Source organism: Cebus imitator, unplaced genomic scaffold, assembly GCF_001604975.1.
Source record: "Cebus imitator isolate Cc_AM_T3 unplaced genomic scaffold, Cebus_imitator-1.0 Scaffold307, whole genome shotgun sequence".
NCBI classification, from domain to species: domain Eukaryota; kingdom Metazoa; phylum Chordata; class Mammalia; order Primates; family Cebidae; genus Cebus; species Cebus imitator.
This window is the reverse complement of record NW_016107622.1, coordinates 1,274,271-1,287,894: the sequence shown is the minus strand read 5'-3', so window position 1 is coordinate 1,287,894 and position 13,624 is coordinate 1,274,271. Positions and strand designations below refer to the sequence as shown.

The 13,624-nt window shown below is 35.3% G+C and overlaps 1 protein-coding gene across 4 annotated transcripts in view; it reads left to right on the top strand.

Moving 5' to 3' along the window:
* The window catches only part of SHPRH (SNF2 histone linker PHD RING helicase), an 82,825-nt gene that overhangs the window by 51,466 nt on the left and 17,735 nt on the right, over positions 1-13,624 (top strand). For all 4 annotated transcript variants that reach the window (XR_001817706.2, XM_017503246.2, XM_017503244.2 and 1 more), the window contains exons 24-25: positions 2,469-2,540; positions 5,128-5,316. Coding sequence is in view for 3 of the 4 variants with exons in the window: in XM_017503246.2 (XP_017358735.1) it covers positions 2,469-2,540; positions 5,128-5,316 (261 nt within the window). In the remaining variant the exon portion in view is untranslated. The remainder of the gene's footprint in view (positions 1-2,468; positions 2,541-5,127; positions 5,317-13,624) is intronic.

Below are 13,624 nucleotides of genomic sequence, written 5' to 3'. Positions count from 1 at the left end.
TCAGGAGGCTGAGGCAGGAGAATTGCCTGAACCCGGGAGGCGGAGGTTGCGGTGAGCCGAGATCGTGCCATTGCACTCCAGCCTGGGTAACAAGAGCGAAACTCCGTCTCAAAAAAAAAAGAAAAGAAATTGACAACATACTTCTGAATAACCCATGGGTCAAAGAAGAAGTCAAAATGGAGATTCAAAAATACTCTGAACTAAGTGAAAGCAAAAATATGTGACAGTGCTTAGAGGAAAATTTATAAATTGTTTAAGTTAAAGATCTGCAAATTACCATGTATTGGAAAAATTCATCCCACTACCTTTTTTTGTAAGTAAAGTTTTATTGGAATATGGTCACACACATTCATTTACCTATTGTCTGTGGCTACATTCATGTTACAGTAGTGGAGTTGACTAGTTACAACACAGACCATGTGTCCCACAAGCCCTAAAATATTTATAATCTCACCATTTATATAAATGTCAGTTCTTTATTGACATTGGAAAAGAAGAGCTATTGTGAATTATGGTAGGTTGTTTACAAAGTGCTACAGCAATGATCTTTCATGTGTACATGCCTATAAGCAATCCCCTTCTATACTGACTCTGGCCTTAGTCAGGTAACTTTTGTTTGACCTTCTGACATGCAGAGACCTAAAAAGTCCATGTACTTTGGGGTACTCCCATTCTTGTTGCCCTATGGAACTCCATGAGACTGTCTGAAAAAAACCTGGTTTACCTTCTTGAGCAGCAGAGCCCCAGCTCAGCACAGCCCTCCATGCAGACCAGAGAGCCTACCAACTAACTGTCAGACATGAGCATGAGGCCATTATAGACCATCCAACCCTAGCCAACTCAGCCCATCCCTGAATCACCTGTAATATCATGGGAAATGTGTGTTTGTTTTAAGCCACTAAAATTTTGGGTGATTTATTATACGTGAAAAGGAAAACTGGACAACATAGATAAAATGAATTAGAATCTATATGGTGGCATCAAATGGACATTATAGAACTGCAAATATATATATATATATATATATATATAATTGATTTATTTATAAAAATCAGTAATTAACATAGAAAAGAATAATTCATTTGTTCAATTTGTTTAAATGTCTGCATAACTTTATGTTAGTTAGCAGAATTGTTTTTAACCTTTAGAGTTGCTGAATCCATGCACAATTTAGATATTTATTTATTTATTTACTATTTATAAGCCAAATGATATAATTTTTTTTTTTTTTTTTTTTTTTGGAGACAGAGTCTAGCTGCATCGCCAGGCTCCAGGCTGGAGTGCAGTGGTGGAATCTTGGCTCACTGCAACCTCTGCCTCCTGGATTCAAGCAATTCTTCTGCCTCAGTCTCCCTACAGGCATGCGCTGCCACACCCAGCTAATTTTTGTATTTTTAGTAGAGACGGTGTTTCACATATTGGCCAGGATGGTCTCAATCTCTTGACCTCATGATCCACACGCCTTGGCCTCCCAAAGTGCTGGGATTACAGGCATGAGCCACTGCATCCAGCCTAAATGATAGAATTTTTAATTGCTTATTTGGTTAGTCAAACCTCAGACAAAAAAAATTCAGTGATCTTTTATTCTAATTTATTTTCTTTTATGTTTTCCTCAGTTTTAAAACCTGTCCACTGGGCTGGTGACTTTTTTGAAATTCTTTCAGTTTTTGTAATACTAAGGAGATTTCAAAAAGCTATTGTTTTTGATATAATTTCTAGTTATAAAGAGGTCTGAAATCAGTAATATTTCTGTTTCCCAGTTATTTGCTTTTTATGAGTTTAGGAAAAGGATGCTGAGAAGAAGCATGTATTAATAAGGAGTTACATTATATAAATAAATGCTGACTCTTTCCATATCTATGCTTTTAGGCCAAGTAGATAAGCAGATTAAGTACAGATTTTTTCAAAAACGTTAAGGAGCTCTTATTTCAAAATTCTAAATTATATATTTTTAAGTAACCTGTATATTTTAATAACAAAATTTAGCCTAAAAATAAAGCTTTAAAAATCTAGCTGTCATAGTTTGCTTTTATTTTTGCCTTCTACTGTAATCAAGATACACTAATATTATAGTTTAAGCTACAGGTTGAGTTTGCCGGATCTGAAATGGTTAGAACCAGAAGTATTTCAGATTTCAGACTTCTTCAAATTCTAGAATACTTGCATTATACCGGTTAATCATCCCAAATCTGAAAATATCTTATCTGAAATTTCAGATTTCAGGTTTTGGATTAGGGATATTCAACCTGTATGATTCAAATTGTTTTTATTTTTTTGTTCACTCCTTGAATAAATGGTATTTGTAAGTCCCAGGAATAATAAGGTAATATAGGGATTAATGGATCATCTAAATTGATAGATTATGAAAATTGTAATTGCCAGTATTCACTCTGGTGAGTTGCAAAACATGTATCAGGTTTTATATGTAAAAATGTAACTAATATATTTTTTAATTCTTTTTTGGATAGTCTCAAGACAAAACATCAGAAGGCATTAATCCAGAACCTTGTCCAATCTGTGCTCGACAGCTGGGAAAACAGGTGAAATTATGATAAACATCACATGCATTTATAAAATAACCTTACAGTTTTCAAAGGTTTCTACATAAAATTTTTTTTTCTTTCTCTCATTTTTCTCATCACTAGTTTCTATGAAAGGCAAGTATTACCATCATCTTAAAGGTAACACCTGAGGTTAGGTGACATTCTTAGGGATAGAGGTCTGAGCAACATTTTTCTTAAATGGAAAGCAAAAAAATATTTCTAAAATGACCCCATCTTTTTCATTAAAGATAGATAATTTCAAACATTGTTTCCAGTCACAAGACTGTGTCCAGTTATTTGACTTTGTCAGGTAACATAGTTATTCATTAATTACATGGAAATGTGGCATAACACACATACATTTACTTAAGGTATTACATTAATGTAGAATCATATTTCTTACTTGACAGTATTCATATCTCATAATACTTGTACTTTAGAGTGCAAATTAATCCCTCCTAGGGAAATTTCCATGTGATTTTGGTAGACCACTATATTAAGTATATTTCTTTGTGAACATTAGTAGACATAATGTCTTTAAACATGGTAGAACCATATTCTCCTCTAGGAGAACTGCAATTTACAAAAATACAAGTTTCTGCTTTCTAAGATATATATATAATCAGAATATTCATTGCTTTTGAAAATTTGAAAGATAAGCCTATTACTGGTGAAGAAGTAGAAATATTCTTGGCTGTTTTTTCTATGGAACTGAGAGTTGAAAGGTAAATATATGCATTCTATATTCTGACCAGTAATAATCAAGAAGAAAGTACCTTTTGGTTTCCAAGATTGGTGGAGAAGGTGAGATCACAGAAACACTTCATTTGGTAATGTATCTTAAAGGGAGAGATATTACATTGGAAACTGAGCAGAATAGTAGTGTACAAATGCTGGTGACTTCTGACAAAAAGTCAGTGATGAAACTGATAAAAGTTGTGATAAAAATGGAAGAAATTATGACAAAGTAGTCTCTTTTGCTTTTAGTTTTGATAAGATTTATGCAACTGGACTATCTCAGACATTTTATTTCATTTTAAACATTTTCAATTTTTAAAGTTCTTCCATATACATTTGTTCATTTAAGTCTAGCATAACCTAGGTTTCCTACACTTAAAAGACCATATCGGATTTTAATAATAGTAGCAAAACTGCTTTTCAAGTTCTGTTCACACTCACAATGTATAGTAGCTGTATATTTTTTTCCTTTTTGCCTCCTCAGTTCTCCTCTTCTTCTAATTTATAGCTATTAAATTAGAATCTGTCAGAGATAACCTCTATGTACCAGCTGATGCCCCTGGAGGCATTGCATATTTGTTTCTTCTGTTTGGGTCAGTCAGCTTCCTGTCATTCCAAATGCTCAGGTGCCAGGTATCTCATTAGTTCTTCACCATTGTACATGTAGGTGGACCTGTATGGCTGTTTAGTTGGTCCTTTCTGAGCACCAGTGAGTCACAAAACTGCTTTCCAATAGAGTAACCCAGTGGCGCTAGAGGTTCATAAAGTGCAAGAGTGCTGCTCTGTGTCATACAAAATGCCGATAAAATAGCTCAACTTCATTAGTCTCAACTCCTGTGGACTCTGGCAGAGGTGCAGCTAGAAAACAGTAGGAATAGTATTAGCTGATAACAGGCAAAATAGTGGTTTTAAAACCAAGCTTATATACCTCAATTTTCTCTTTCTTTCATTGTGAGTTCTTTTCCAAAGAGCATCTTAGTTGGTCCTGCAAAGAACCTTGAGTGGGCCAGCCATATACTTTCTTTCCATAAATGTCCAAATCCTGAAAACAAACATAGCTTACGGATTTAGGAGCTTTGTCACTCAAAACGACACTCAGTTTTTCTTACTGTTTTTACTAGGTGGAAAAGGTTAAATATACATTTATAAGATGCCGTGGCTTTTAGAACTTACACCTAGACTAAATCTGTTGCTCTTTTATATCTCTCATTGCCAAAGAGGGCCAAAGTCTCCGTGGTGTGTTGCAGAGATTCAGAGTGGATTATTATATTTTTCCCGAAATGTGACAAGGGGTTTCTTAAAAATTTTTTTGTATTTTTTTTAAAAAATACCCAGAACCACTTTTAAAATAAATTTGAGATACTAACTAGCCCATATTATTTTCTATATAAGTACTTTAATGTGTGAAAATATAAATGTTTTTTAAATTAAGTGGAACATATTGAGTATGATATTATCTCCAAAATGATGTTATTCTGAGTCCCTCTGTTATATATATTGTTAGAGTGCTGAAGGACTAATTTGCACTTTTCCCAGATACAGAAATGAGAATACCAACTTCCTACAAAGTAATGATAGCTGACTATCATACTCACTATTAGGAGAAACAGAACTGAAGACTATGAAAGCTTACTTTGGAATAAAAAAACAGTTAAAAAAAACTTAGCTTTATAACAGAATATTAATGTCATGAAATCTTTAGGAAGAAAAATTGTGACTCCCTTCTCCTTTTAATATACTTACAAATTGAAAGGCATCTTTGATAGCACTAAGGCTTTTTTTTTATAGAATTGAAAGGCATCTTTAATAGTGGCACTAAAGCTTGTTCTATATGTATTCTTTTTAGTGGGCAGTACTGACCTGTGGTCACTGTTTCTGTAATGAATGCATTTCTATAATTGTCGAACAATACAGCGTGGGATCTCACAGAAGCTCCATTAAGTGTGCGATCTGCCGCCAGACCACATCTCACAAAGAAATATCGTATGTCTTCACCTCAGAGAAAGCAAGCCAGGAAGAGGACATCCCTGTGAAGGTAAAGTAGGTCAGGAACACGCAAAAGCATAGGTAAGGCAATATAATAGGAAGCAGTATCTGATTAAGAAACCATAAATATCACAACAAGCTTGGCACAGTGAATAGGTGGATACCACTGTTCATAGATATACTGCCTGAAAGCCTCAGCTTAACCATCTAAGTTTTAATTGTGGGAGGAACACAGAACACTTATTCAAACATGGTTAGCAATAGTCATGCACATGGTGGCTAAAATGTAACATCTTAAAATTCCAGTTTCCTATCATCCTCTATAGTATTTCTGTCCACCACAAATAGATAGAGGTCTGGTTACATTAGAGATTTATTTAAAGAAAGAGTTTTCCTCATTCTTTTGCTCAACCCTGCGTATAAGGGGAAAGATGTGTCTAACTAAACAGAAGGAAAAAGTAAATTGGTTAATGAAGACAGTTACAAGAATTTAAACAGCATGGATTGATATTTCAGGGTACAGCCAAATTTTGGCATTATTTTCCCAATTTTTTTCCATGCTTCATTCAGAATTTTTAAAAAATTACTATAATTTGTTATCCAGACCGGATCTGTAATTGGATTCACTGCTTAAGGGGTATTTAGTACAAAGCGGAGGCTATTTTGTTCTTTCTTTTCCTTAAATATGCTTTTTAAATATTTTTTTGTAACCAAACTTGAACAAAGGACACATCAGTATCTAAATGTAGTAGCAAATATGGGCTTTAAGGAAGAGTTAGAGGATGAGAATGGAGAATGATGGGGCTGACTCTTAAGCAATATTACGTGTTCTTTATTCCTTCTTCTTCTGAGTTTTTGATACTCTCTTTTCACTTTTAAGTAATGTGTTTTGTAAGTGGAATCAGCTACAAGTTGAAATTCACTACCAGTAGTTAGTTGTTAGGGTGCGCTCTCCCAAGAAGACTGTAGTTGAATTAAAGAACTTTTAGTTGGTTTTTTTTCACTGTTATTTGAATAAAACCTAAAAATATCAGTCCTATTGCTCTCTAATCTGTCGTGATAAACAGAATCCCACAGTTAGAATAAGCATTCATCCATCCATTCATTCCACACATATATTGGACATGTGCTAGCACACAGGCAAGGCCTCATAGCTGCAGCATACACTCATAAATAAAATAGATACAGTTGCTCCTCTTCTGGAAATTGGTGAAGGAGTTTCAGTTGGGGCAAGAAGCACAGATGCTAACAAGTAATTAATGTGTTATAATTGTGATAAGCACTACAAAAGAACACAGCTAGAGGCATCACGCTACCTGATTTCAAACTACACTAGAAGTCTACAGTAACCAAAATAGCATGGCTGGTAGATTGAATTAATGATTGAGTCAAGTGGGGAGGGCTGGAAAATGAGAAGGAGCAACTAGGGCTAGGCAATCCAGGGCAGTATGCTGGCAACAGAGGCCACAGGGAAGCTCTGCTTTGGTAAGGAGGTAGTAGTGCTGATTGTGGATCAACTACAGTGTCGACTAATTGTCTAATGAAATCACTGATGACTTTAGAAGGAGCTCTTTTAATACAAATGTAGAGGCAGAGAGCAGGTTAGGAGGGATTGAGGGATGAGCAGGAAGTCAACAAGTAGAAAAAGATGCCCAGCTGTTTCTTATATTCAGTCCATTCAGAAAGGCTGCTGAGAGACCACTATGCATAGAGGATAACTAGATTCTAATTAAAGCAGGGAAGTGAAGAGCAGTATTTCCACAAGAGTAGAAAATATTAGATAGAAACAGAATTATAACCAGAAGATATGAGTACAGAAAAACATCACTTTGTAATTTTCTTTTGTTTAAGGCAAAAGATTCTTGCACTTTAATCTCTAGTGAAAAAGGATAGACTGAAGGTATAAGAGAAAGGATAATTTGCAATGCAAGTTTCTTGAAAAGGATAATGTTGATGTATAGAGAGAAAGTAGAGGTCTCATTGAAGTCAAATAACAGGTATAAATTGGGCTGTTGAGCACAAAAGATAAGCATAGGTGTTCCCTGAGTATGGTCAGGTATGCCAGATATGACTGTAGAAGTAAGTGACTCAAGTGAGGCAGAGAAGAAAAGAGGCTAGAAGATGAAACAATGAGACCTGCATTTTGGATGGTTGTCCAGGCAGACGGTATGTAATATCTAGAGTTGAGTTATAGAGTAAATTAGGCATTGAAGTTCTTTAGTGAACGTAAGGTAGGATTCAGTAAATGATAGGAAAGGGTAGAGTTGGGATAACTGGGCCTCAAAAGAATGGAAGTTGTTACACAAATGAGAAATAATGATCTGAAACTTGTATTTGTGTCAAATGCAAGGAGTGAGAGGATAAACATCCTTTATTCAGAAGGGCTGCTGAGAGACCAGTATGCTTAGAGGATAGTCAGATTCTAATTAAAGCAGGGAAGTGAAGAGCAGTATTTCCACAAAAGGTAGAAAATATGAAACAATTGTTGATCGTAATAAAGTATGAGTTCCCGGGGTCACCAGTGAAAGGTCCAGGAGTGAAAGGAAAAGAATCAGAGGGTGAACAAGCAGGAAGGAAGTCCAGGACAGTATGGGAGTAACAAAATGGGCAAGGCTAGGTGATGAGAACATCATGACCTAAGGATCATCTAGCCCTATTCCCTATGAGTGAATCCGCTGGATATGTTTTATAGTCAGCACTGTGTATTGGTGGATTCAGCCAATCATGGATCAAAAACATTTGGAAAAAGAAAAATTCCATGAAGTTCTAAAGAGTAGAACTTGAATTTGCAGCATACTGAGTCTATGTTGAATCCACACAAATTAAATAATGTGTAGGGATTATATGAGGTAATCTAGAGATGATTTAAAGTATACAGGAGGCTATGTATATGTTATATGCAAATATGACATCGTTTTATATAAGGGCCTTGAGCATCCTGGGATCTTGGTGTCCACAGGGATTTTTGAACTAGTCAGTCCCTCGCAGATACTAGGGGAGGACTGTATTTTTAAAGCAAATGCCAAAGAGTTACTGAATGAAGAGGTAGGTGACTTATGGTACAGCCTTGAGGCATTTGACAGTTATTGTTTGTCCTGCCTTGCAACACTAAGAACTACTCTCCTTCCCAGTCCCTCTCTCCCCCTTTCTTTCCCACTCCTAAAGTTTCCCCTTTCCTTCCCATAAAGGTAGTCTTTCTTAGCCTTCCTTTTTTCTCTTCTTTCTCTTTCTCTGGCCACAGGCATCTCAAGGGCCACAGATGGCTTTTGTGGCTAAGAAGAGGTGGCTTACCCTTAGGTGAAAGCATGCATCACAGTACAAGGAACTGTCAGAAGAAAGAAATGCTGTGTCAGGTTTTGTGCAGAGAGAGTGAGGAAGTGATTGCTCTAGCTACCAGTCAACAGCATAGTCTATGAAACAGTCATTGAGCCAATCACACCCAAACACCTGTTCATTTTATGGCAGCTTTCCTAGACACCCGGGATAGAGATTGGCACAGTTACATGTGCTGTGCTGTTGGAGCAAAGATATCAGTGTATAAATACTGTTTATTGTGCTCTCACTTTTCCCTGTCTTTCATGGGTATTGATGAACATATGAATTAACTGAAGCATCTTAAAAAAAAAATAAGATTATAGAATTTAGTAAAGATAATTTCCCTTTTGTCATAGATGCATATGTAATTACATTTCCTTTTCTTGAACATAAGACTGAATATTGTACCATTGTGCAAGCAAGTTTTATCCCTCTTCGACCTCCTCACATTGCTTCATGCCACGTTTAGGTTGGCTCTTCACTACTTTTTCTGTTAACCTTTGTGTGTGTCACATTTGCCTTGTACTTCCTGTCCCCTCTTCTGACTTCTGTCACATTTCTGCCTTGCTGTCTGTCACTTCCTCCTTGAAACATCTGCTTATTGTATGCTAAGACTTCATCCCTCTCTTGTGCATCTTTGAAACTTCCATGTAAATGGTCATATTGCCTATTTTGGATTTGTATGTAAATAAACATGGCTCTGTGTAAATAATTAAGACATTATTTTCAAATTTTAGACCTATTAGTTCCAATTATTCCTAAACCTAGTTTTTTTCTTTTTATTATTGTTGATATCAAATCCCTGATCTTTAATAAACAATACTGAGAAGTAATTTTTTATTTAATTGAAATGTTTATATTTTCTGAAATATAAAATTTATTTCTAAAATGGTTATTTCACTGTATTTATGTCAAGATTCTCAGTCATAGCAAACAATATATCATACATAATGCTTAATCATATAGCTGTTCTGTGGATAAAAGATATTTGGAAAACATACAACTACTATTTAACAGTAGTAGACATTTTTTAAGTGGTATTTCTTGGAAATAAGAAATTTTACAATGTAAGGAATGCTGTTGATTGACCATAGATATAAAATGAATATTGGGATTACAAACGTCCAGTTCGGTGGATGCACCTAAATTGAAGACCATGTCTTCCCTAGCAACAGTGTGACAGTATTCCTAAATGACCTTTGGAACCTACTGGGCAGCTCACAAAGTAAACAAAATTCCCCTTGCAAGTTCTGACAACTGCCAGGCATTTTGGATGGTGAAGTAGGCCTCCTGGCAGAACATATGGCCCACGTGTCTTGTTCCCTGCGTCTTACGTTTGGCTAGGTTTCATACAAAACATTTTTGCCAGTGGAAACCCTGACCCTATAATGAACGAGAGTCTTAAATAATAAGAAATTTCTTTCCAGGAGAAAATAGATATAGCCACTACATAGATAAAGCGACAGCAATACAGTACCCTTCCCACACACCACATGCTACACAATTGCTTCTCTTGTCAAACTTGTAAGTATGTGACCATCAAATGGCCTGCTTTTTAAAATAAATATTTTTGTTAAGGCTCTACCCCCATAAATTTTGACTCATTAGACCTGGGATGTGGTCCAGAAATCTGCATTTTTATCAAGCAAATACACAGCCTTTTGTAGACAAAAAAACTCTACATCTCTACATTCCAATTCCCAGAGAAGCCTAGCCATACTATGTGTAGAATTCTACTACGTGTAGAATCCTGTTCTGGTTTTTTTTTTTGAGTTTTGTTCAATTAATTTAAAGATCATTTGTGACATCTGTCTCGCACTTTAAAATATAATTAAAATAAACATCTGAGTGGAAAAATACTAGGAACTTCTGACTGAGTTTAAAATAGGAATAAAATAATTTGGTAAATATAATCCAGAAATGATTATATTAAAATATTCTCATATAAGATAGAAGTTTATAGAACATGAACATTAACTGGTAAATTTGGAATGCAGTTGTATATTTTTGTTAAAATATGTCCTGACTAAATACAATTGCAAAAAAAAAAAAAAACCCCTATTTCTGTTCACTGCCCAAGTTAATATTTGTAATTCTGAACTGTTAGCCTCATGTTAAAGTTAGCCATAGCCTGCAATAAATTGAACACACAGTAGAGACTTCTAAGATATAAAATAAAAGTTATCTTTATGAAATCATCTTTATGAAAAGCTTGATCACTTGTGGAGTGTAAACTCCATTAAAAGTTAGAGGACTTGTTTATGAGATAGGTACTTTGTTTTATTCACTGTTTCATATGAGGCATTTGGAGCAATACCTGGCATTTAATAGGCACTCAGCAAATATTTGACTGCTGAATGCATTGATGGATGACAATTGAATAGTCTGTATACCTAGTAACCCTAAGAACCTTTAGATCCAAATAAAATTTTTAACTTTTTTTTTCATTGCTAACTTACATCTTTGAAATAATTATGCAAAGTGTTTAAAAGAACGGGATAATATTTTTTTGTGGCTTAGTACACTTGTAAGATCTTCCACAGCCTAGGCATAATTTCCATTGAGCTTTATTCAAATATCATGTGAATGCTTGAAGAACCCAGTACTTGCCCTAGACATATGCTTGAAAAGTATTTCCCCCTGGTAGCACCAAAGATACAAGCTTCATAACTGCCCTGAATTGTATCTGTCGCTACCAGTATGGGTTTTTAGCATGGTCAGCAGGTGCAGACAGAAATAAAACAATGTTAACTGATCTTACTCAGCTGAGCCTGCTATGGACAAAACAGACACATTGAAGGAGTTAGCTGTATTTCAAAAAGAAGAGTTCAGAGTAAAAGTAACAGAAGTCATAAAATTCCAAAATAGGAAATAACTTGTGACTAACAGCCTTCTCAATGTAAAACTTTTTCGAAGTGTTTCATATGTATTTGTATGTGTATTTCATTTGTATGAATATATATATTAATATATAACATATAAAATCCCTAAAGATATAGCCTGCCTGTTGACATAGTCTCCAAAGATGAATGTTCTCTCTTTTGTTTGATTAAAAAAAACAAGATTTTTCTCTGATGTTCTTGAGGAGTCAGCAGCCACTTAGCTCTTAATTTTACAAATGGAGCTAAGCATGACCACGGGAATCCACAGGTCCTGCACAGAAAAAGGTGGTAGAAAGATGTGGACAGAGTAGATTAACAGAAAAAATAGAAAATGGCAAAGGAAAAGGAACTAGATTGGTGACAAAGGCATATATTGCGTAACAAGCTCTTAATTCAGGGTGAAAAATTGCCAAGTCCTATTTCAAATTGTGCTCCGATATTCACTTTATATAGAGTCATTGAAAAGAAATACAATGCAACAATATATTCCTAGTCACAGAGCATTGTTTTTCTTTTGTATGTGTAAATCAAGTGCAAGTGGCCCTTTCCTGCTGCAGCAGAGAGCTCATATGTGTTTTCCTTTCTATCCTTTCTCTCCTAAGTAAGGAATCTCAGTAGATAGGAGATGGACATGAATCAAAATAGAGCAAAGCCAAGCTACAGTGTATCTTTCCACACCAATACTCAGATTTTTACTATTAATATTGCTCCCTCATTTATCCCCAATAAGTCTTCAGTGCATGAAAAGCCCTTTCCCACTCCGAAATTACATTGGTAAAGTAGTTCATCTCATTCTGGAGGGGAGAGGATTAAAATCTAGAGCAGATGCTACTTGGTTGCTTTATTAGAAGAATTTTTTTTCAGTTTGCTGAATATATGGCAAAGAAATAAAACTGAGTTTTCTGTCATTTTAACACATATAACAACCTGTAATTCAAAGTTTAGGTTCTCCACATTTTACAACAGAAGACTGCCACTATAGAACACCTTATTTCAATCAGATTTAACTCAGTGATAAAAATAAGTTAATGGCACCTATTAGAGTAGATAAGAAGCTACATGACATTTCTGATCTTGAGTTGTATTACAAAGTGTCTTCCAGGCCAAACTTCACTAGAAATATTCTTTAGTGGCCTTTGGTGCTAGTGGGTCTCTACTGTTTTTTCAGTGTGTTGACTTCTTACTCCAAATTCTGGAGCTTTTAGTTTTGTACTTTATTTTCCAGAAAGTGAAAGACTTCACTTTACTTCACTTCTTTATTTTTAAATATTTTAATTCTTCTGGCTTCTGACTTTGTGCCTTGAGTAGAAAAACAGGAGCGATAACAGCCTTGAGCTGACTGGGAACACTTTGTATGTCTCTCACCTCAGTTCTCAAGTTGACCTTAGAGAGAATTTGTGCCTTGGAGAGAAGAATGGCAAAGATACAGTCAATGAAGGTAAAGGACAGAAGCTGTGTCGTTACTCCAAAACTGGGCCTTGGTCATTAATGTTTCAGACATGAAGAAAAACTTAGCATTAAGCACAAAGTTAGGATTAGGGTGTGTGTTGAAGAGACTAAGGCGAAAGGATGGGAGTAAGAAAAGGGACAGTAATGTCAGAAGAGGACAGAGGTGCTTATAATTAAGTACAATTTTATCAACCTAATATATTAAGAGATTGTCTAGCAGTTTTGTGGGATTTCTATTCCCATGCACACTCTTTCCTAATGCATATTATTCCAGCTTAACTTTGCCATCTGTTTACTGCTGTAACTAAATAATGAGTTTGACTCAGGCTACCAGCTTACTTGTCTTGAGAATGTTCATACTGTGTTAACAGCTACACAAGAATAGGTTGGTATCCATAGTTGCTTTTCTTACTTTTTTGCTTTTTCCCAAGCAGCCCTGCCTATATGTAACCCATCCCCTTTTTCCTGTTTTAATCTTATCTTTTTTTTAACAAAGTGAATATTTGCTTTCTATAGCAGTAACCACATTGAATAGTCTTCTCAGAAGCTGACAGATTTGAACCCAAGTTTATTTACATATATGAGATAGAAGAAGCATGAAAAAGAGCAGTGGAATGTGTAAAGTGCTCATTAAGGCAGTATAAAGCATTCATTTTAGTTGCTTTTAGGCCAAACCAGCAGATAAACCATCCTTATACAGCTAGTCCTCAC